Genomic DNA, 23393 nt, shown 5'->3' on the forward strand with positions numbered 1-23393 from the left:
ATTACCTGGGTCTTCTTGCTGCCAAAGACCCCACTGCCCATCAGGGGTAACCAACCTCCTTCCTTTCTGTTTCTGTCATCCCAAACTGGTAGTGGCCCAGGAGGAAGGGCCACACGGCTTTGCGGATCTCTGGCTGGATGCCCCCGTAGTAGATGAGACGCAGCAGCTCCCGCTCCTGGTAACTCTGTGGTAGGTGCGGGGAAACAAAGGATTTGCTCAACAGGAAACCAGGGGATGGACTCTGTGACCCAGCAGTCCCGCTTCTCAGACTTAGCCCTCAGTGATCATGCTGTGAACAAGCAAAGCCACATGGGCCCAGATATCCATCGCGGCATCATACAATAAAGCAAAACCCCAGGAACCCCCATAACTGCCCACCAATGGGGGAATGCTGCATCCCCACGTGGGAATACCACACGGAGAGTAACTGGGCAGCAGGCACATTTATGAGAACCTACATAAAAGGACGTTCAGTGTATATTGTTAAGTGTAAAAAATAAGATGCAGAATAGGTCGAGGGTGAACCCACTTTTGTAAAAAACAAAAACAAACCCCAAAGGTCAGAATATAATGAATTAACATTTCTACTTAATTTTTAGTCAATTTTGTGTACTGTGCTTATTGGGGAATATTATCTTGGAGTTATTAATCTTGACTCAGCACTAAGAAAATTGTTTTAAAGCGAATTAAACCAAAAAGGAACCATTTCCATCTGATTCTTCGTACACTAATAGCTTTTGTGCACACAAGAATGACTTTAGCAACTGTTTGTTGTACTGTGGAATAGATTTGTCCTCTTTCTTTTTAAAAATTCATTTCCAGGCAAAGGCTTTGCAGATACAATTTGTCAAGCAGTCACGCTGGAGGACCAGAGGGTCCTATCTGTGTGTGTGTGTGTGTGTGTGTGTGTGTGTAAAGTGCCAATGGTTGCCAGAAGGCTACCCTGAAGGGAACTAGGGTCCTGTTTCCTCCCACCTCTTTACTTCACATTATAAAATTAAAAGCATGTTTCATTTCTTAACACTAGTCTTAAATGTACCCAACCACAATGGCAAAACCAGCCATTTTGTTCCTGTTAGGAATTTTTACTCATATTGTATTGACAGCCTTGTCAATGCTGTATAAAAATTAGGGAGCTATTTGGGGCTGAGGCTGTGAACGCTTCATCAAAAATCTGTGTTCTCTTCTCCCGGAGTCCATAGCTGGACTCCATTCCCCAGCCTCCCTCGCAGGTAGGTGTGGCCATGTGACTGGGTTCTGGCCAAAAGGATGTAAGAGGAAGTGATGTAATCCATTTTCAAGCCAGGGCTTTGAAGAAGCGGGTGTACTCCCTTCACGCTTTCCATTTCCCCTCTGCTGGCTGGAAGCAGATGACCACAAGGCCCCAGAAGATGGTGGGGCCACAAGACTGAGAGATCCCTGACCCTCGAGAGGGAGGAGAGATGCCCACTCACCAGGAATGCCCACCCAGGACTGTTAAGTGAGCAATAAATACACCTCTATGGTGTCAAGCAACTAAAATAGTGGGGACTATGTGTTACTGCAGTGCAGTCCACCCTGACACAACGATGCAACCAAGCAGATTGTGAAAGGGTTGGAGGAGTGTTAGATGAAAAATATTCATTTTTGACTATTTATTGTTTCAGCCAATTTGTCCTTCGGATACTGCCTCCCAAACTGGAGAGATTGCGAGGAGCATTTGGGGAACTTTTCTTTTCTTTTTTTTTGGCCGCAACACGCAGCCCATGGGATCTTAGTTCCCTGACCAGGCATCGAACCCGGGCCTTTGGCAGTGAAAGCACGGAGTCCTAACCACTGGACTGCCAGGGAATTCCCTGGGGAAGGGGAACTTTCAAAATATAAATTCTTGGGCTCCACCCTTAGAGGTGCTCAATCAGTAAAGCTGGAGCCCCTGGAGTGGAGCCCAGAAGTCGATAAATCTTTCGAATTCCTCAGGAAATGTGCACTCACTCTCACAGACTGCCAGGGATTATGAACACTATAACCTTTCAAGAAAGGTAAGCTGGCATATCTATTTAAATTTAAAATGGACATCAAACAGTTACATTTCTAGGACTACCCTCAAAATAAGAGAACTAGTACAGAAAGGTATATGCTTATAAAGATGTTAACTGCAGCACTGTTTGAAATAATTAAAAAAAAAGAAAAAGGAACAGCCCAGAAGTCCATCATTAGAGGAAGATTTGACTAAATTATGGTCCACCCACATATAAGGTGCTAAGGTTCTAACGTGTAATAGTTTACTTAGAGATCTGAAAGATGCCTTTGATATAAAAGTAAGTTGGTCACTTAAAATATGTTACCTCATTAAAAAAATGAGTTTCAGTTTTATCTATATAGACGTATCTGTGGATGTATAAGTACGGGAAATGTATAACAGGGTCTACACCAAACTGATACTATTCATTAATTCAGGGGATCAGAACTAGCGGGGGTGCAGCAGAGAGATCATATTTAAAAACTTAAAAAAAATTCTGTATGCCTGTGTTCTGCATTCTTTGAATTGTTACAGTAAGAAGGCATTCCTCCTGTAACTTAGAAAAACAACTATTTCTGGCAAAAAAAGAAAAGCACCCTTCTGCTTGTCCAGGTTTGGGAATCAGCTTGTTTTTCCCACTGAGTCTCCTGGCATCCCCAGATTAATACACAGAATAGCACCTTCCCCCAACGTGGGGAAGCCAGGCTGAGCCAGGTGCTCACCAGCTTGGCCCTCCCCAGGGAGGAGGGACGCAGCTGACGGAGCCACCGCATTTACCCAGCGTGGAGGAAATGGGTATCTCCTCTGAGAGCCTGCACTTGGCAGCAAACCAGTATTTCTTAGAGTGGATTCTGCCTTCCACCATATGTGGTACTTTTCCAACGAAGGTCCCTGTGGCCACATACATTGGAAGGAACGTTCCATATGCTCTCCCACACTCCCCCAATTTCCTGAGCGTGACAAGCATATCAGCATAGCCAAGGCTCTGACAAGTCCTGCAGGATACAGAAAGCTGTTTAAGCTTGTTTCCCAAATTATTTCTCCATGAAACTCTTTTCACACGTAAACATTTCCCTTCCAGGAATATTTGTACTCTAATAAGAAAATCTTAGAAATCTATCTCCAGGTGAAATAGCTAATGGTAGAATTCTCGAGCCCTAAGACAAAGATGAGAGAAAAGGGTTTCATGTAGTGGTGGGGTTTCCTTGGTCCAGATGCCTCCCTCTAACTGAGCTACTCTCATCGTTCTAAGTAGCCAACTGGACTGTAAATTCTTCTGGCCGCTAAGTCACAGCACATCATACAGGACCAAGCATCAGCTGATGCTTAATAAATGCTTACTGGCTGACTCATTCTTTACTCCTTCCAGGCAAACATATGTATTTTCCACCCTCCCTGATCCTCATCCCAATGGGCAGAAGCAGGCTGTGGGTGTTGGAACTCTCGAGGAGGGGACCTTCAATTTGTGTATGGAGAACCCAAGGATGTCACAACACCTGAGTCCCCACGCAGGTGGGTCTATTCCTCAGATGATAAGAAGTCCCCCCATAGTCTCTGTCCCCGCAAAGTCTCTGCCCCACGGCAGGCCGAGCCAGGCCAAGCCTTACTGTGCTGTCCTGCAGGTATTGCTCCCAGATCTCGGCCGTCAGCCCGTGTCCAGCATCGCAGGGCAAGTCCGGAGACACGATCATGTGATTGACCAGGGCTGACAGGTGGGTCCTCACAGTGGACAGGTGTCTGCAGTAGGCAAGCCCTACCGGGGAGGAAGGAAAAGTGTCATTGTCCACCATCCAACACCCCCTGCCTTGTCTCACGGAGTCTCCAAAGTACTGTCCTACCCACAATCTGATTGAACCCTCGTGACCAGCAAACTGTCATCATCCTCCTTTTCCAGATAAGGAAGGTGAGGCTCGGAGAGGCAAAGTCACTTGCTGGCCTAATTGCTTAACAGCCCTGTGACCCTGGGGAAGTCATGTCACCTTTCTCAGCCCCAGCACCTCCTCTCCTGGAAACCAGGCATTTAATTCACAGGCTGGAGGCAGGAAGAGGCCAGTGACTCCACGGGCTTGCTGTGCCCTGGGGTGCCTCCAATCCATACCAAGAGAAAGAGAATGGGAGAGAGGGGATGACTCGTTCAAACTGCAGCGGGATAAAGAAGACCCTGGCCAATCAGTAGCTGGGGAGATGCTGAGGGCACTGGTTTGCTTTCAAAGATGGCCCTGGCCCTTCGAGCAATTCCCACCAACTTGCCCCCCTTCATTTGCTCCACCCTGGGTGCCGGGTCCACAGGAAGCACTCAGCCGGTGCTGGCCTATGTGCGCTTTGACCATGCCCGTTCCTTCTGGCTACTGACCCCCAACTCATCCTCGAGTCCCAGAGAGGACCCTGGACCATCTGGAGCCTGAGGACTCACCCCTACCAACAACAGGGGTAATCATGATGATTACGATGAGGATGATATGATAGCTAACATTTATATAGCACACTCTGTTCCAGGGAGCTGTTTCCAGAGCTTACGCAACTTAGTTGATTCTCACTACAACCCTGTGAAGCAGGCACTCTTACTGCGCCCATCTTATAGGTGGGGAAACTGAGGCACAGTCTGCGTGCGTCACTTGCCCAGGTCACGTTGCTAGGTGTTGAGCTGGGATTTGAATGCAGACTGTCTGGCTCCAGAACCTGGGCTCTCAACCATCATCAGGGAGGAGCCACACCATGTGATGACATCAAGACCCATCTCAACCCCCAACCCTTCTACCAGGAGGCTCTTCCATTGTGGTTCCATAAATACTCACCCAATGCCTTCTTCACACCAGACCCTGTGTTAGGCACTAGTGATGGGTAGTAACAGAACAGGCAAAAACCTTGATCTTGGGGAGCTCATGCTTTCCCTGTTTCTCCAGGCCGATACGACCTGCACTGTTTTTTCGCAGGCCCCAGCAGGATATACTAACACTTTCCTAGAATCCCTGAAAATACACACATTGTATCTTCCCCATCTAGGCTGTGAGACAGAGGAAATAAAACCTGCTAAGAATCAAAATAGCAGAGTGGAAAAAACAGAGGCTTTGCCACCAGGCAGGCCTGGGTTTGAGTCCCAGCTCTGTCGCTTATTAGCCGTGTAACCTTGGGCAAGTCACTTTGCCTCTCTGTGCCTCAGTTTCCTCATCTGTTAATTGGAAATAATCAGAGCACCTGTATTATGAATTTAGTTTTTAAGTTTTGGGGAAGGGATCAGGCCATCTTACTCTTCTGCTCCTGCCTATAGGAGAAGGGGACTGACACTTACTGAGCACCGACTGCATGCAATGCCAGGTGCTAGGGGCTTTATACACGCTTTCCATTCAATCCTGAAAACAAACCCTCTAAGGTGGGCACTGGAGATGCAATGGTGATTAAACCAAACCCCTTCCAGCAAGTGTTCACTGCCTCCCCTTAGGACCAAGGGAGACATTTTATGCCCAATCTGTAAATGAGGAAATTGAGGCTAAGAAAGGTTAATGTAACTTCACCAAAACTAGACACCTAGGAACTAGGAGTCAGGCTCCTTCCCCTGATATTGATGGCATGCAGTAGGCACTGAATAAATGCTCCCTGGAGACCACAATGGCAAATAAGGCCAATACGCACATCCATAGAAAGCTCTGGAAAGAATCTGGTACTTCATATTGTCACAGAGAAGCTTCAAGGGAGCCCTGTAGGAAGGAAGGAAGGGAAAGAAAGACACTTAGTACAGATCCACACATAGCCCAGGTTTGCTGGAGAGGAGCATAACTCGTTATCTCTAGGGAGCAGATTACAACCAGCCAGTCAAGTAGACTGGGGGTGTTACTGTTTCTATCTACACAGCATCACTGCCCCTTCCTCTGCTATCAGCTTGGGAGTTACCTCCTCCCCAACTCTGTCCCTAAGGTTTGGGTAGAGCTGATTCTACCCAGTACATGACTCAGCTTGGAGTCACAGTTATTGGGTCGGGGGTGGGGGGCAGTGTCACATGATCCAACCTGGGCCAATGAAAATCAGCCCTGGAACTTTTGTTGGAACTACTAGAAAACAGACACTCTTTTCTCTGCTTGAGTTCCTAAGCCAGTGGGATGTAGGGCAGCAGCTGCTGGGATCCGTTTTTACTACTGCACAGGAAGGGCCAGCTTGAGAATGAAACCATCATAGACACAAGCAGAGCCAAGAGCCAAAGAAACAGACATCCCTCTGTGGAGCATCTCGATCCAGCCATGCCTGAAGCCACCATACCTCTGGATGTCTCAGTTCTATCAAGAGATTTTCATTTGCACCAGTTTGAAGTGGGTTTCTTTCAGCAGCAGAAAGTGTTTTGACATCTTTTTATTTTTTGATTGGAGTATGGTTGCTTTTCAATGTTGTGTTAGCCTCCACTGCACAACAAAATGAATCAGCCATACATACACAGCCACATGTCCGACTTCTAAAGTGACCCCGCTGAACCAAAGTGGAGCGAGACTGCGATTCGGACTCTGGCTGACTGCAAAGGCGGTAATGCCTCAGAGCTTCTCCTTGCATGGGAATTTGCGGGGGTGGGGGTGGGGGAACTGTTTTGGCTGAAAGAAGGCCTCAGAATTGATGGAGAAAACAGGACTGCTGAAGGTAGCGTTGTGCATTCTTGGAGAAAACAGAGTGGAGGAATATTACACCCGTTAAAAACCCAGCGAGACTGGGAAGGAGGCATGGCTGAAGTCCTCCAGTTATGCACGTGGAGGCATTAAACATTAAAGTCACCCTCTTTGTGCCCTCAGGCTGGTGAGGCTTGGCTTCCTCGGGTTACATAAGGACAGCACCACACTGACAGCTGCCCCACAGTGGCCTTGGCCGTCTGCAAGGTGGTGAGTTCCCTATCATTACAGACGTGGAAGCAGATACTATGAGAGGTACTAGGTTAGAGCAGCATTTGTCAATTGTCCATATGCACCATCATCACAGAATCACTTGGGGTTTCTCCAGCATGTGGATTCCTAGGTCCTGCACAGACCTACTCAGTCACGATCTCCAGTAAGTGGTCCAGGAAGCAGTACGTGATGCCCAAAGTGATTCTGATGCCTATGAAAATGTGAGAATCTCTGGTCATTTCAGTGCTTATCGAGCTTAAAAGTACACACGCGATCTTGGGACCTTGTTAAATGCAGAATCAGCTTCAGTAGGTCTGGCGTGAAGGACAGAGAATCTGCTCGGGTGATGGTACTGCTGGCGCGGAGACCACACCCTGAAGGCCAGGAAGTAAGTATATGGCTTTATCTGATGCTGGCCCCCATTTACACGCCCATGACTGAAGACTGGACCGCCCACTGGGACAGAGGCCCAGCAAGGAAAAAAGAATTCCATTCTCCCAGGCCAGGCCAGGCGGGGTCAATGGGAAACATGACCAGTCTCAGGAATGGGCTGCGTAGTTCCAAGGAGACAAAGCCCTGTGGGCAAGGAGAGAGGTGATCTGGGGATTTAACTTTATGCAATAAATTAAAAAGCGTCATTTATTGAACATCACCATGTGCCAGGTACACGTGCTGGCCACTTCAAACCAGTATGTGATTTGTCCTTACAACAGCTACATGACGTAAGCATTAGTATCCCCACTTGTTGGAAGAGCAAACTGAGGCATGTTTGGTTGTCATTAAGTAATATTTCCAGCTTCTGCCTTCCAGGAGTGTGGTAGGACACACTTCCTGGTCCCTTGTTGGTGGGGCCAATGAGGTGTGAGTGAAAATGTAAGTGCTGCACTCGGGCTGGAGCATTTAACCACTGGTTAAACCCCATCCAGAGCTCCATTTCCCTCAGTCACCGTGATTCGCAATGTTCAAGATGGTGGTGGCTCCATCTGCCGGGCCCTTTAATGTGGAGAAACCAGAGCCCCCAGCTGACCCAGGATAGACACACAGCATGAATATGCACGATGGACAATCCTTTATTGTAATAAGCCACTGAGATTTCAGGATTGTTTGTTACAGCGTCATAATCTTGTTTATGCTGACCGATATATGTAAGGAAGCTCCAACAGCTAGACTTCACATGGCTAGGATTTAACCCAGACATGGACGATTCTATAGCCTATGTTCACTCCTCTGAATACAAGGCAAGGCAAGAAATGGGCATCTGCAAATCTCTGGTAAATCCTTCCGTTCCCTCCAACCACAGTCCGAGCCCCTCATACCTCTCATGGTTGCAGCCATTGGTTGAGCCACCATCAGCCGAGCCACTCTGTGAACAGGAAGATTTCCGTGGGCTGGGTTGCCATAGGGATGGCAGGTGGCTCACGGAGACATCCATCAGGTCCTGGGGGACTGTGGTGGGTAGCAGGGGCAGAGGAAGAGCCATGGTTAAAAGCCTATGTGGGTCACAGAAACCTCACCCCAAAGCAAGCAGCTCACCCCTAGACCAGCACAGGGATAGGGAAAGACTCTGAATGTCACAGCAGGAGACAGCGACCCCAAACCAGGTCCTTGAGCCCATCCGAGCCAATGAAAGCCACCACCAAGATTTCGGGCCCCCAGCAGATGGGCAGAGCCGATGAAAGCTGAAGAGACAGAAGGAGAACAGACAGAAAGAGATCAGAGCCAAGGAAACAGGCCCAATCCCCGAGCAGGAGGCCAAGCCTCACCATGTTGTCATTCAGTTGTCCTCATAGGAGGCTGGCAGGAAGGAAGGGGAGCCTGCTGGGGACGTCTGGGGAAGGCTGATGGCCTCGAGTCCCCAGAGGTAGGTCTCATGGGGAGCTCCTGGTGGTGAGATGTAAGGAAGCCTGACTCAACAGGTGAGGCAGGCCACCCAACAGCAAGGGGACCCAGTGGAGTCCCCACTGATGAGGGTGCCTGCACTGTCCATGGTCCTGGGCCTGTAGCTGCTCTACCAAGAGAGCCTCAAATAGGTTGGCAACCCCCCAGAATCATGTTGAGGTGGCATGTGGAAAAGCCATATGCCTGTATCCCACCCCTGACCTACTGAAGTAAAGTAGGTCCTACTATATGCAGGCTGTATCCTGGAGATACAGCCCTTGAGTCCGTGCTTCAAAAACAGTTTTGAGGTAGCAGCCACATTTGAGAACCAAGAGGGCACAAATGATCTCCTAACTCTTGGACACTGGTGGTTCCTGATCAATTGCTCCCAAGGATATAGCACTTATAGTTTCCCTTACTGTCTTCTTTCCCAGGTCCATGGAAACCTCAGCATCTGCAATGCTGCAGAACAAACACACCGGTGACCCAGGCATTAGAATTTCTACAGTTAATTTCCTGGCCTCTTGGTGCAAAAAAGTTGTTTTCTCTAGGACAGGGCTTGGTAAATATTTTCTGTAAAGGGCCAGGTAGAAAATATATTAGGGTTTGCAAGCCACTATCATAACCACTTGACTCTGCTGCTGTAATGCAAAAGCAGCCAAAAACAAAAGGCAAACAAATGAGCACGGGTATGTTCTAATAAAACTTCCTTTGTGGACACTATAATGTGAATTTCATATCATTTTCACATGTCACAAAATATTATTCTTCTTTTGATTTTTTTTCGATTTTAAAAAAATGTAAACACCATTCTTAGTTCATGAGCTATACAGAATGAGACTGGATTTGGCTCGTGGGCCATAGTCTGCCAAACCCTGCTTTAGGAAATTAAGAGGGGTACTCATTTGCCCCATGAGCCATGCCTCCTCAAGGATGACTGGTAATACCTGGCCTCTTCCCTTGGGCTCTAAGGAGAGGGGGAGCTGTGGATCTGGCCCCCTAGTCGCCACAGATCCGTAGCTGACAGCGTCTGCCCCCACCCACTGACAGAATAGAAAGCTGCCTACAGAATGAGGTTCTTGAGGCCACCAAAAGTGGCTTGTTGCCCTACTCCTCCCCATAGACTCACCAATGAGCTGGACAAGAAAGACCAGTAGGCCCCTGTAAAATGTTCTAGAAAAAGTCCCAGTTCTCAGCCAATCTCAGGGAAGCACTGATCAGTTTCACGCAGATGTGGCAAGCATGCCTCCACCCCCAGCCTCTCACACCCTGCAGACATCATCAATGGATCCCTCTGCTACAGAACCCGCAACACTCCAAGCTGCGTCCTGCAGCACGGAGGTAGGACAGTGTGAGGGCATCAATATTTCTCCTGCCTCCACCTCCCCCGGGACCAAGACTCAAATGACAACATGGCAGAGGTGGCTGGCACCCAGTCCCAGGGGTGGGGAGAGCCCAGACATTACTGGGGGGCTGCGGCTTCTGGCTTGATGTGGGGAGGGTGGTGTCCCATTTGGTCTGCGCCCACCGACTGCCCCTGGCCACCACTAACGCGGACCGTCCCGCAGGAACCACCATCCAGGCAGGGCCCACGGAGACAGGGGAAGTGCCACCCACAGCACTGGAAGCAACTTAAGAGGCAAAATAAAAAGCCCTGGTGAAATGGAAGGTCTGCGGTGACAGGAACAGGCGAGAAGAACCAATTCCCTGGGGCTTGAAACCTTCCCCTGTCCTGTTCCACTTAGTTCCCATGGATTGTGTTTGATCAGAGGAAGAAAGAATGCTGTTACCTATAAAGTGCCTACTCTGTGCTCGGTGCACATCCCCTACTATATGCAGGGGATTGCCTTATCCCTAACGACCCTGTAAGGGATGCATTTTTTTTTTCCTATTTTGCAGAAGAGAAAAGTGAGGCTCAGAATGGTAACAACTTACTCAAAGCCTCACCTTTTTGACTAAAGTCCCCCCTTCTCTTCCCACTAAGAAGAGCTGTCACTTCCCGAGCTCAAGTCCTATCATTATCCCCTTTTACAGATTAGAAGACTGAGGCACAGAGAGTTCAAGCAGCATGCCCAAGACTACTCAGCTAATAAGTGGTGGAGCCGGGATTCCAACCTAGAGGATCAGACCCCGAGATCCTATTCATACTCTCTCAGCTGTTTTCCTACTGGCTGTTGTCTCCCCAAACCATCCTTGCCCTAGACCAGCGGTTCTCAACTGGGGTGATGTTGGCCTCCCAAGGGACACTTGGTGATGTCTGGAGACATTCTGTCCGTGACTTGGGAGTTAGCTAGATGTTACTAGCATCTAGTGGGTACGGATGCTGCTCAACATCCTATATAATATATAAGACTCTTCCCTCCTCCACCCACAAACAGTTATTCAGCCCAAAATGTCAACAGTGCCAAGGCTGAGAAACCCTGCACTGGGCAGGTGCTGTCCAATACAAATCCATCGTGAGGTACAAGCATAATTTAAAATTTCCTAGTAGCCACACTAAAAGGGTAAGAAGAAACAGATGAAATCAATCAGCAATATGTGCTGTTTAACCCCATAAACTCCAAATGTTATCTTTTTTTTTTTTTTGGCTGCATGGCGTGGCACGTGGGATCTTAGTTCCCCGACCATTGTTGACCAGGGATCGAACTCGCACCCCCTGCAGTGGAAGTGCAGAGTCTTAACCACTGGACCGCCAGGGAAGTCCCACCAAATGTTATCATTTTCACACAGAATCAATATAAAATAATTAATGAGATATTTTACATTCTTTTTCTTGGTACAAAATCTTCAAAATCCAGTGTGCATCGTACACTTACAATTTGGACTAGCCCCATTTCAAGTGCTCAGGACCATATGCGGCTCACACCTCCCATACCAGACAGTACAGAGACTGTCTTGGCGACAGAGGGGTCTGGAAATGCCCTTCTCTGACTGTGAACCCACCTAAATGCTTGAGAACTTGTCTTTGCCTCCTCTGTGCACAAGAAGCAGGCACAGAACCAGGTGGTGGAGACAGGGGTGAGAAGACACGGAAAGGGAGTTTAGAACCATCTGTGGCCACATCTTTCCTCCCACAGGGGAAAACTCTTCTCTTATCATTTAAGGCAGGCATCTGTATACTTTTTCTGCAAAAGGCCAGCCAGTAAATATTTTTGGCTTTGTGGGCCATGTGGTCTCTGCCCCAACTAGTCAACTCTGCGGCTGTGGCTTTTCAAGCAGCCACAGACCATATGTAAATGGATGGGTGTGGCCGTGTTCCAATAAAACTTTATTTACAAAAACAAGCAGTGGGCTGAATTTGGCCCACAAGAAGGGGTTTGCTGATTTCAGATTTAGGCACTTCCTCAGAAAGAACTTTACAGACCTTACAGATGAAAATCATAACATGACTGTTTTGTAAACTCTGTGACGCTCAGGGTCCTGAGAAAATCAACCAAGCATGGGGGTCACCATTTCCATGTGGGCTGAACCTGACCTTGAGGATGAAGGGAGTGAAACCACAATGCCCTCCCCTACCCTCCCATCAAAACAATCTGCATGGAGTGGATGTAAGAAGCACAAGCTCTGGAGCCAGACCATGTGGGTTCAAATGCCAGCCATGCCAAGGATTAGCTGGGCAATCCTGGACCAGTTTTTTAACCTTTCTGTGCCTCAGTTTCCTCCTTTGAACAAGGGGGGATGGTGATGACAGTGGTACCTGCCTTGGAGGGCTGTGGTGAGGATTAAGTGAATTAAGACATGGAGAGAGCACAGAAGTGGGCTCAGCACACAGTGTCACTTAGTACATGAGACCCACCGTTGCTCACAGGGCATCTGCCATATTAGGTGTGTGATGTATCATTGAGCTGACTTCTAAGAATATGATCCCGGGTGGGGACTGCTGTTATCCCAGTTCTACAGATGAGGAAATGAGGCCTGGAGAGGGCCAGTCACTTGGCCACACTGCAGTGGCAGACTTGAAAGTAGTAATGTGTTCTTTTCTCTAAACCAGCAGTTCTCATCCAGGGGCAATTTGGCCCCCAGAGGACACTTAGCAGTGTCTGGAGACATTTCTGGTTGTCACAACGTGGTGCTGGCGGTGGGGGCAGATTTACTACTTGGCACCTAGTGAGTGGAGACCTGGCATGCTGCTCAACACCCTACAGTGCACAGGACAGCCCCCAACCACAAAGAATTACTCCAGCCGAAATGTCAGTGGTGCTAAGATTGAGAAGCCCTGTTCTAAATACACTGTCTTGGTTGGGGTTTCCTTGAAGGCAGACAAGGATTCAAGTGCAAGTTGGGAGATGTTCCCAAGAAGCACAGGTAGGGGACAAGTGAAAGGACACAGGAGGGGAAGGGCGAAGAGCGTAACAAGCTGGTCACTGCATCAGTTACCATCATGGGCACCTGGCGCTTGATCTCGTGGGGGACCTCCAGGACATGTGCAGAACACACATTTCAGAGTGTTCTCACCTGAGGGGTGAGGAAGCTGGGGCATTTATACACCAGCTCCTACCGGACACTGGCTGAGGACTGCTCCAGGGAGGCACTGATTGTAATCCACCCCACCCACCCACCAGGGCAGAAGGAACCCTGGTGGCTGGAGACACTAAGGCTGGCAGCTGGCAGTGGAGCTGCCTGCACAGAGGGTGTGGGTGGGTGCAGCTAGCATCTGTTGCCCTGGCACGTGCAGGGCCACAACAGGCTAACGTGGATATTCCCCAAATAAGTAAGACGTTCAGCACCCAGCCTGGCTCCCAGCAAGAGCCTACAAATTGTTTGTTGGATGAGGCCCTGTGGAGAGAGCTGCCTGGGAAGGCAGCCACAGGGCACTGGCCTCTCTGATAAATCAGCTCTCTGTGGGGGGCGGAGGGGGGTGGGGGCGTGCGCCATGTGAGCCATAGTACCGCAGAGAGGCTAGGATGGCTTCAGCCCCTGATCCTGGGCAGGAACGGATATGGCAATACACGTCAGGACGCTCCATGGCTCTTAAAGACACAGGAACATGAGGCTTTGCTCCTAACTGAATACACGTGAAAACACAGGCTAACCCAAGCAACATAAGACCTTACCACCCAGCCTGCCCACGTCCCAGCTCCGACAGCAGTGGACGTGAACTGGAGCGTTAAGCAGCCTGGCACGATTAGTCCAGCCTAGCCAGGGAGGGTGTCTGCTTTCAAAAGAGCCTCTCACTGCCCAGCGTGGTCACTTAAGCAAAGGGAATCTCAGAGCCATTATCCATCAAATGGGAACAGGGCTGCAGAGGGTTAAATATTTAAAATAAGGTTTATAGAAAGAGCCTATAACTTATTATTGATTTGTTTAACAGACATCCACACAGTGCTTAACAAATGTCAGGCCTCCTTCTGAGAACTTTTCAAATATTAATTCATTTCATCGTCACCACAGCCCTCTGGTAATGAAGATCTTCATAGCAACAGTTCCCATTCACTAAGCATCTACTTCATGGCAGTCACCACGCAAACTGTAGGACACATGTTTTAACCTTGTGTGCCGGCGCCCAGGGCTTCCCTTCCCCTCTGCTGGCTTTTATTTATTTATTTGTTTGTTTATTTATTTATGGCCGCGCTGCGCGGCTTGCTTGATCTTAGTTCCCCGACTAGGGATTGAACCTGCGCCCTCAGCAGTGAAAACGCAGAGTCCTAACCACTGGACCACCAGGAAATTCCCCCCCTCTGCTGTCTTGACAACCATTTATTGAGGGCCTAGTGTATGCGAGGCCTCATTCTATGGGCATTACATTGACCAGCTTATTATCTCATTGAATCCTTACAACAATACATTGAAGTAAAATAATAATAACAACATAATAGCATGTGAATGTTCTTTCTGTGCCAAGTGCTTTATCTCATTTGATCCTCGCAAGAGTCCCATGAAATAGGTGCTATGAATAGGTCCCCATTTTACAGATGAGGAAACCAAGGCACAGAGGGGTGAAGTGACTTGCCCAAGTGCAACCAGGATTCCAGAGCCCATATCACTGCTGCTACCCCATGCCACCTTGTGCCCATGGACATCTTTATTAGCTAAGTAGAGAGTGCTTATTTGTTTTCATTTGGGGAAAATCAAGGCTGCCAAGACCCCAACTTCCTGATTCCAGGTCCCCCTGCTGGCCCCAGAATCCACATCTCTTGTCCTCTAGTTCCACACGGCTGAAGTCAACTTCAGGACCAGCTAACAGGTGGATCCCTGGGCCCAGGGCCAGGGCAGCTTACCGAATTCGGACTGCATGCCAGGGTAGATGATCCTGAACACGTAATCCGTGGCCTCCTCATCTTCCTTGTCTGAAGACGTGGACTCGGACGAACCCTGAGGGCTTCGCTTGCGCAGTTTGGGAAATACTTTGCCCTGAAAGAACAAATCCCAGTGCGTGGTCCCTGGGACTCACCTGTCTCCACAACCTGCACAGCCCGAGGGTCTCTGCGGGGCATGCAAGAGCCTATGCAGCCACATAAGGGCCCATGGGCAAGAACAGCCAGCCACTCCCCATGGCTTACCCCTACCCCAGCCTCCCTGGGGCTCCCACGATCACTCACCTTCCCCCGCTGAGACCAGAGTGGCGGGTCCAGCTGCCCGTGAGGGAGGAGCCCATTCTCCAGGCACGAGAGGAACTGCAGGAGGTGACCTCCCTTGGGGAAGCGGAAGGGCGGCCTCTGGATCCCGTCCTGGCTGACCAACACCACTGTCCCACCGCTGTCCACTGCCACCGCGACCCGGCCAGAGGAGACCCAGCAGGAAGTCACTATGAGACATGGTGATGGGCCCCCGCCCAGGCATGCCCAGCCAGACCCAGCGGTCCTGCTCTAAGGCTCTGGGAAAGGTCTGGGCAGAAGCTCAGGGGCAGCTGTCACCTCCTCTGAGTCCCCCTCATCCCACCCACCAAGGTCATCAACTGGGGAACTACAGGACGAGGTCAAGAAGAAGGTGCTTGGCCTCCCTGCATTCACCCACCAAAGGAAAAAGGTATCCCCAAACACCCTATGCCCCTCAAACACACTCTACAAATTGACCTGACCTATTTTTGTATGGAGGCTTTCAGACAGACCCATTTTTAGGGCAGTAATTGACTCGTTTTTTTTTAAATTTATTTATTTATTCATTTATTTTAGTAATTGACTCTTGCTAGCATGTATTAAGCATTTACTATATACATGCATAGCACGTTAAAGGCACTGTCTTATTGTAATATTCAAAAGAGCACTACGAGGCATATCTATTACTGCCTATTTTGCATATGATAAAACTGAGGCTCAGAGAGGTTATGTAACTTGCCCAAGGTCACACAGCTGGTGAGTGGCAGGACCTGGATCTGAACCCACGTCTGTCTCATTAAATAATTTAAATCACTGTGTTTTGTGTCTTGGTGATGTACAGATTCCTTTCTTAATAAAGCAAGATGGCCCTCTGCTTGTTCAGAATATAGCTTCCTTGAGCTATAAAGGAGAACGCTAGCTATAAATCTTTGATTTTCAGAACACTGACTTTGGAGGGACAAAGGCCTGGGTTTGAGACCAGACTGGGGAGCTTAGGAAGTATATCAATGTGCCACGCTGCTTCCTCCCCTCTAAAATGGGAACGATGGAGCCCCTACCACTGGGTTGTTGCAACGATTAGATAACAAGTATGTGAATAGTGAGAACTGTGCCTGATACATGGGTTTAATGCTGAGCCCTTAACAAATGCCATTTGATCCTCACAGCAACCCCATGAATAGACACTGTTATGATTTCCATTTTACAGATGGGGAAACTGAGGCTCAGAGAGGTGAAGTCACTTGTCTGAGGTTGCACAGGTAATAAGTGGGTGGGGCAGGCAGGGGGTCCAGGAGGAACACACCCCAGCCCCATGCTCACCCTCAGTCCCTACCTTGCTGGTGGCAATGCAGGTAGACAATCTCCTCCAGGCGGATGGTCATGGCATAGTCCCAGTAGACGCTGGAAGGGGAGGGAGGGTCAAGCTTGCAGGACGTCTTCCCAACTTGCCATGGGGAAGCCCAATCCATGGGCTCCTCCACCCTCCTCACCAGGACCACCTATCCCCAACATCCATGTCCCAGTCTTCCCAGACTCTATCTCCCCTTCTTCTGGTTCCAGTACCCCAATTTTCCAAGGAATCCCCCCTACACACACATTTCTTTAACCCCAGTCCATGTGGCTAAGGCTGACCTCTCCTACCCTCCCCCACCTCAAGGACTCCAGGAATGGGCACCTGACCCTGGCTTGGCCACTCAGTATATGACACTGTTCCAGCCACTGTGATTGGTTCACAGATTGCCCCATGATGCAAGCAGAACCAATGAGACTCAATTATTGGATTTATGTTAGAAATCTCTGGGAAGGAGATGCTCCTTTCTGCTAGGAGAGTAGTGGTTAGGAGATAGAACTCTGGAGATGTAGAGGGCCATGGCAAGAAAAAGCCTGCCTGTGAATGGAGTCAACAGTTGGGAAAGTAGAGCCAAGAGATGGGAAGAGTTCAGGTCCTCATTTGAGTCCCTGGATCCAGCCATGCCTGAAGCCACCACCCTGGATTTTTCAGTTCATGTGAGCCAATGATTAAGGCAGTTTGAGTTTGGTTTTCTGTCACCAGCATCTAAGATAAGAGTATTGACCAACTCCAGGCCACCATGTGTCCATGTGGTTAGAACAGCCACTCAACAGCCTTAACTGCACAGGTCTCAGCAGGGTGACTTGAAGGCTTCCATGAACCTCATTTTCCTCCTCTATAAAACGGGGCTCATAATAATATCTACTGCATCGTGTTGCTGTGAGGATTAAATGGAATCACATATTTGAAGGGCTTAACACAGTGGTGATGCATGAAAAGGTACTTGGTGAACAGTCCCTGTGATGATTTACTTAAGGTTTTCCATTTCCAGCTCAATGCCTACTGCTGTCTTGAAACAGATTGCCCTTCCCCTCAGAACACAATGGACAGTGGGGGCCACAGGAGTGCACTGTTCAAGTTTCCTTCAGATCTTGCTGTGGGGAGCAGAGCTGACCAACCAACAGCTTCAGAGGCCGCCCCTGTGGATCCGCCACATCTGTGCTAAGGTCATGCTTCACTTGAGCTGCTTTTAGTCAGGACTGAGCACGTGGGGGTGACAGTGTAGGTCTATTCTTGTGGGCTGGGAGACTCCTCCAATGGTCAACTTTAGCCCAGGGATTCCCTACTGATCTGGCCAAATGTTCTTAGAACTGCACTGTGTCCGAGATTCTTCTTGGCCAGTCTTCCTTCCTTTCCCCATCCCTTCCCAGTAATAAGAACAGCTTCTCGGTCTGCCCGCCTCGTCCTGCTCCTCACTTTGATCCTTTGCAGGTTCTTCCCCCATTACATCTCTTCTGCACGTCTACTCCTGTCTTGGTGTCTGCTTCTTGGAGACACTAACACAGGCGTCAAGGTCAGGCAGGGTTTAAATCCCACTCCTGCCACCTACGTTGAGCCAGTCTTTCCCCGTCTCTGGGTCTCAGTTTCCTCTGATGTGAAGCAAGGAAGTTGGAATATAAGCTCTCCGAGGGTCCTTCCTGCACAGGTCTATACCAGAATCAGTCTCGTCAGGATCCATGGAGTGAATGTCCTTGGACGATGGTCAAGTACACAAGCGTTGTTCCGAGAAGCGGCCTCTGCCGAGCCCCTCACAAGGCGAGTCTCAGTGAGGAGCTCCTTCCCAGGGCTTCCACACCAGGCCCATCACACAGGGCTGCAATTGCCTGTTTTCTCCTCTGTCTCTCCAAGGGGTGCTGTGGGGGCCACACGAGTGCCCCCAGTTCCTGGAGAGGGACTGGGCTTTTTGTTCACTTCTGCAAAATGCTTAAAGAATGTTCATAATGAATGGTAAATGCTGGATCCTGGAATGCCCAGGAAACAAGGCAACTCTCCAATTACCACCAGACACCAGCAAGGAGGATCTCTGTGGCCACGGTCCTTTGGATCCACCTAAATTAACACCAACAAACCCCATGACCGGGATGCCTTTCCAGCTGCCAGGTTTCCTGCCAAGGGCTTTATATGCATTTTCTTATTGACTCTTCCCTGTATGTCTCTTCAGAGGTTCCATTACCACATCCCCATTTTACAGATGAACAAACTGAGGCTCAGGGAGGTGAAGTTGATTATCCAAGGTCACTCAACTGGGAAGGAACAAGAGTTGAGTTTCTGTTTTCGTTTTACATGTTCTAACGGCTTCTAGAGTGGAATTTCTGGGTCATATAGCAAGGGTATGTTATAAGAAACTTCCAAACTTGTTTGTAAAGTGGTTGGACCATCAGCAGTGTATGAGGGTTCCAGCTGTTCCACATGGCAGGGCTGAGATTTGAGCCAAGTCTGGGCTGACCCCAGAGACCAAATATCCACCTTTCTGGTGGTATTTCCCCTCAAACATCAGGAAACCCAGCTGGGGAGTTATGATCCTGGCTGTGTAAGAGGGAAGTCTGGCTGGGAAAAGAGGAAAGAGGTCCTGAACCTCCTCCTCCTTATCGTCATTGTCCCTTGATCCCCAGAGGGATGCTGGAGCCCCTGGGTTCCCCCCTTGCCCATGCCAACACACACATTTCTGACCCCTGGCTGTTTTTATTCCAGTGAGCCTCAGTTCCAGGCAAGGATAACAAGGATAGATGGGGGTTCAGAGCCCAGGGCTGGGGAAGTTCCCAACCCCATTAGCAGTGACCTTCGACGTGCAGATTCAGCTGGAACTAAATATTGAAGCACTTATGATATGCCTGTCCACAGAGGAAAAGATGATGCAGAAACAGGCAGAAACAGAGTCCCGATGATTTGAGCTGGAGGGAAGGTGCCTGGCAACCATTTGGTCCAATGTCTTTCCCAAAACATTAACATCAAAAGTTTCCTGCCCACACAATCCTGGGCTTAGGTCCAACCAACAAACAGAGTCCTTGTGTTGTTGAAAGCTTTGATGTTTGGTGGAAGACACGTCAATGTTTAGGAACCCCTGCAGACCCTTGGGGAACCCTTCATGTTTTGGAGAGCTTATCCTGTCCACCCACCTCATTTGATAGGAGAGGGAAGCTGAGGCCCAGAAAGGGGGAGTGATGTACCCCAGGTCATCCAGTGAGGTGAGGACCGAGCAAGGACTGGTTCCCATCACATCCATTTATTCATTGCTTATTTGTTGTCTCCTTCAGTACAATGTAAATACAGTGTAAGCTCTGAAAGATCGATTTTCCTCTCCTTTTACACATCTGTTCTCTCTCTTGGACCAAGCACAGTGTCTAGCACACAGTAGGTACTCAGTTAACATTTGATGAATGAATCCAGGTCCCCTGACTTCCCTGCTTTGCTTCACAGTTATTTGATATCTAAAGGGTGAGACAGTCGGAACACAAGTAGTAACAGATTTATTATGATTTTGTAAATGCTAAGAAGGAGATTCAGGGGACCTCCGTGGGACCTGAACTCAGCTGGGAGGTCAGGGAAGGCCTGATATAGAGATTTCAGATGAACAAGCTGATATAAGGTTCAAGGGCAGAAGCATTTCCTCGGCTCCCACGCTGCTCCTCCCAGAAGGTGTTGCCATCAGAAACTCAGGAGTCTGGCTGGAGCTGAATTACGTGGCCCAGCTGAGGACTGACTGCACCTCCCAATGACCGTCTCTGAGGACAGACGGTAACCCTTGCCCAGGAAGTGATCAGCTTAGAGAATGATATTAATCACACCAAAGCCTGGCGTTAATCGCACTGAGGCTTAACACTACACAGAATACAATGATAGTGCTCTGGTCATGGCTCTTGGAAAGAGTCCTTCTTTTTTATATATAAATATATATATTTATACTTACAAATATGTATATATATTTATAGATGAAATCCTATAATTTCATGATGTTTGTTTGCTACTGCAGGACAATATGAAAGGCAGAGGGGATGACGGGATGGCTGTTAGGGCTGCATCATGGGTACTTGAGTTCTATTTTTATGTTAGAAATTCCTCATAATCAAAAGTTTTGAAGAAATCGAGAACATGTATAATAATAATAATAGAGCCCGATGTGGGCTCAGAGCAGCAAAACCCATCATCCCTCCTCCCCACCGGCAGCCAACACTCCCCCAGCTGAAATCACCGGGCGGGCTGCACCTCTGCATGGCGGCTTCCCTGTGTTTTTCCTAAACTTTCCCTAATTGCGCTGGAACACAGGGGATCGCAGGCAGGGAATCCCTGGTCCCCGGGTCTCTTTGAAGTGTGACTCCAAGGCCTTTGCTGGGTCTTATAACTCGCAGGGTATTACAGGAGATACAGACCTGGACCAGATCCTCACAACCAACACCTCTGGCCTTCCTTTTGCATTGAGTGATGGGTAAGGTGGCAGGAGACTGGGGAGTATTTGCCATTTGCGGGCTTACGAGATCTTTGTTACGATTTCTCTCTCCGGGTGGTGTTTGCCCAGGGCACTGCCTAATACCTATATCCTAAGATTCTTCCAGTCAGTTCCCAGATCCTCCTGAGTTACCCACAAGGCCACAGCTGCAGGGAGGCTGGACCAAGTGGCCATAACAACCAGACGGAGCAGGGGCAGAGGCGGGGCACAAGGGACAGGGCACAAACATCCCTGCGCCGAGGGGAAGGGAGGCTCCCAGCACCCTACCTCTTCTCGTAGTCCAGGTCCCCCACAGACCCGTTCATCAGCTGGTTGGGCGTCCACTTCAAGGTCATGACGTCAGCTGTCTGGTGCAGGGACAGATACCCCGGCACAGCCTCCATGTCATCCCTCTGCAGAGACAGCAGGACTCAGGCCTGATCATAGCGCTGGCATCACAGTGGACACGGGCCCTGGCCCATGTGACTCAAGGGCACACAACCAGAACCAAGAGGTTGGCTCATTCCCTCCACGGCCATGTCCATCTGGAAGACCCCGAGCCTCCCTCCAGATGGCTGTGCTAAGCCAACCACCACGATGGGTTTGGTTCTACAGAGTCCAGCTGTGAAAGCCGCCCACCCCACCCTTTCATGTGGCTCAGGAGCCCTGATGCAAGGGTGGAGTCGGGGGGGATCTTCAGAACCAGGAAGGGGGCTCTGTCCTCTCAATAACACCCTTTCCAAAACGGAAGGCATGTATCTGCCATCACTGTGTCCAGTCTTAAGGGAGAAAGAGATGGCAGCCGAGTTCTGTTCCACAGATATTGCCCAGAACGCCCTCCCCAAATACCCTCTCCATACTCCCCACCCAGGAGCCCCATCCTCTGCCTTCCCAATATGCCTGCAGCGCTTCTCACCTGCTCTGCTCTATCCCAAGCGGGGTTTGGCGGAGGGGGCTGTCTCCAAGCCTCACACATGAGAGGCAGCCCTCCTCCCCCCAGATTCACCCCACAACATGTGGAGACAGACAACTAACATTTACTGAGCACCGAGGGTGTACCGAGCACGGCTCCACTCCATAAATATCTCAACCACACATGCCAGCAACCCCGGGAGGAAGCATCTTTGCCGTATTTCATCGATTCTAAGATACACAATTTTTTTTCACATTTTAGTGCACCTGAAACGGTGCATAGCAGGTTCAGTACAAATGAGTGAACTAAATGAGTGAGTGATTACAACAGAGAATGATAGATAGACAGCTGGCTGGACAGATGGATGGACAGATGAACTGGAAAACAAATGGACAAGTGCAGACATGGATTGATGATGGGTAGATGGATGGATTAATAGATGAATATAATTATGGGTGGATGGATGGAGGTAACGATGGGTAGATGAATGGATGGATGTAATAATGGGTAGATGGCTGTATGGACGTAATGATGGGTAGATGGATGGATGAATGAATGGGTGGTTGGGTGGATATAAATACAGGCCGATGGATAAAGAAATAGTGATGGATGCATGGATAGAGTGATGGGTGAATACAGAGACTGGTGGGTGGGTGGAGACTTTGACAGATGGATGAATAGATGGGTGAATGGGTGGATGGATGGATAGATGAGCAACCAGGAGCCAGAGGGAACTCCTCCTCTACAACCTGGAGCCAGACCCCCAGTGGAAGAACTGGGCCCAAGATGAACTCTCACCGGCTGAACCAGAACGTTGTTCTTGCCATAGAGCAGGGTGGCCCGGGAGTTCTGGTGCAGGGACTCTACGTAGTCACGGGCGGAGAGGGACGGCCGGTCATCCATGCTGCTGCTCGAATGCCTTTTCTGGATCTGGCAATGTGCGGGGAGGTGGCAGATGAGGTCTGGAGTGACCACCAAGGCCCCGGTCCACTCCCCACCTCCACACCAAGTCCAGAACTCAGCCAGACTCCCTCCCAGTGCCCCACCGTCCACCCCACTCACGCAGAGGGCCGGACGCTTGGTGGGCGAGTCCTGTCGCAGGTGCAAGCTGTGGATGCGGTGCCTCTGGACAAGCTCGTCAGCTGAGGGGTCCGTCCAGAAGTGATCGGAAGTCTTCATCTTGGTGTACTCCAGGGCGCAGGGCCCTACTGTGGAGCAGACAGGGGCTGGGAAGCCATCTCCCTGGAAAGTCCTCCCTCCCTTCTACCACCAGATGGACCACTTATTTCACCATCTCTCCCCTCCAGGCAGCTAGCATGACCCAGGGTCCTGCTAAAGAGAAACCAGCACAAGACCCTGAAAGCAAGAGGCAGGGAGCAGTTTTGAAGGGAGAGGCTGGAGGGAGGCGAGAGAGGCCCTTAGGAGGTGCCCCCT

At 49.5% G+C, this 23393-nt stretch overlaps 1 protein-coding gene across 1 annotated transcript in view; it reads right to left on the reverse strand.

The window, feature by feature from the left end:
• The window catches only part of SGSM1 (small G protein signaling modulator 1), an 80450-nt gene that overhangs the window by 25933 nt on the left and 31124 nt on the right, over positions 1-23393 (reverse strand). Inside the window, exons 7-16 of the mRNA XM_027124449.1 lie at positions 23022-23167; positions 22758-22889; positions 21335-21459; positions 16606-16673; positions 15276-15439; positions 14955-15087; positions 8175-8304; positions 5630-5694; positions 3607-3752; positions 56-184 (exon numbers count right to left, since the gene is read on the reverse strand). Of these exons, the coding sequence (XP_026980250.1) occupies positions 56-184; positions 3607-3752; positions 5630-5694; positions 8175-8304; positions 14955-15087; positions 15276-15439; positions 16606-16673; positions 21335-21459; positions 22758-22889; positions 23022-23167 (1238 nt within the window). The remainder of the gene's footprint in view (positions 1-55; positions 185-3606; positions 3753-5629; positions 5695-8174; positions 8305-14954; positions 15088-15275; positions 15440-16605; positions 16674-21334; positions 21460-22757; positions 22890-23021; positions 23168-23393) is intronic.

The sequence above is a fragment of the Aethalodelphis obliquidens genome, unplaced genomic scaffold, assembly GCF_003676395.1.
Source record: "Aethalodelphis obliquidens isolate GAN/ISIS:26980383/991018 unplaced genomic scaffold, ASM367639v1 scaffold28, whole genome shotgun sequence".
Lineage (NCBI taxonomy): Eukaryota > Metazoa > Chordata > Mammalia > Artiodactyla > Delphinidae > Aethalodelphis > Aethalodelphis obliquidens.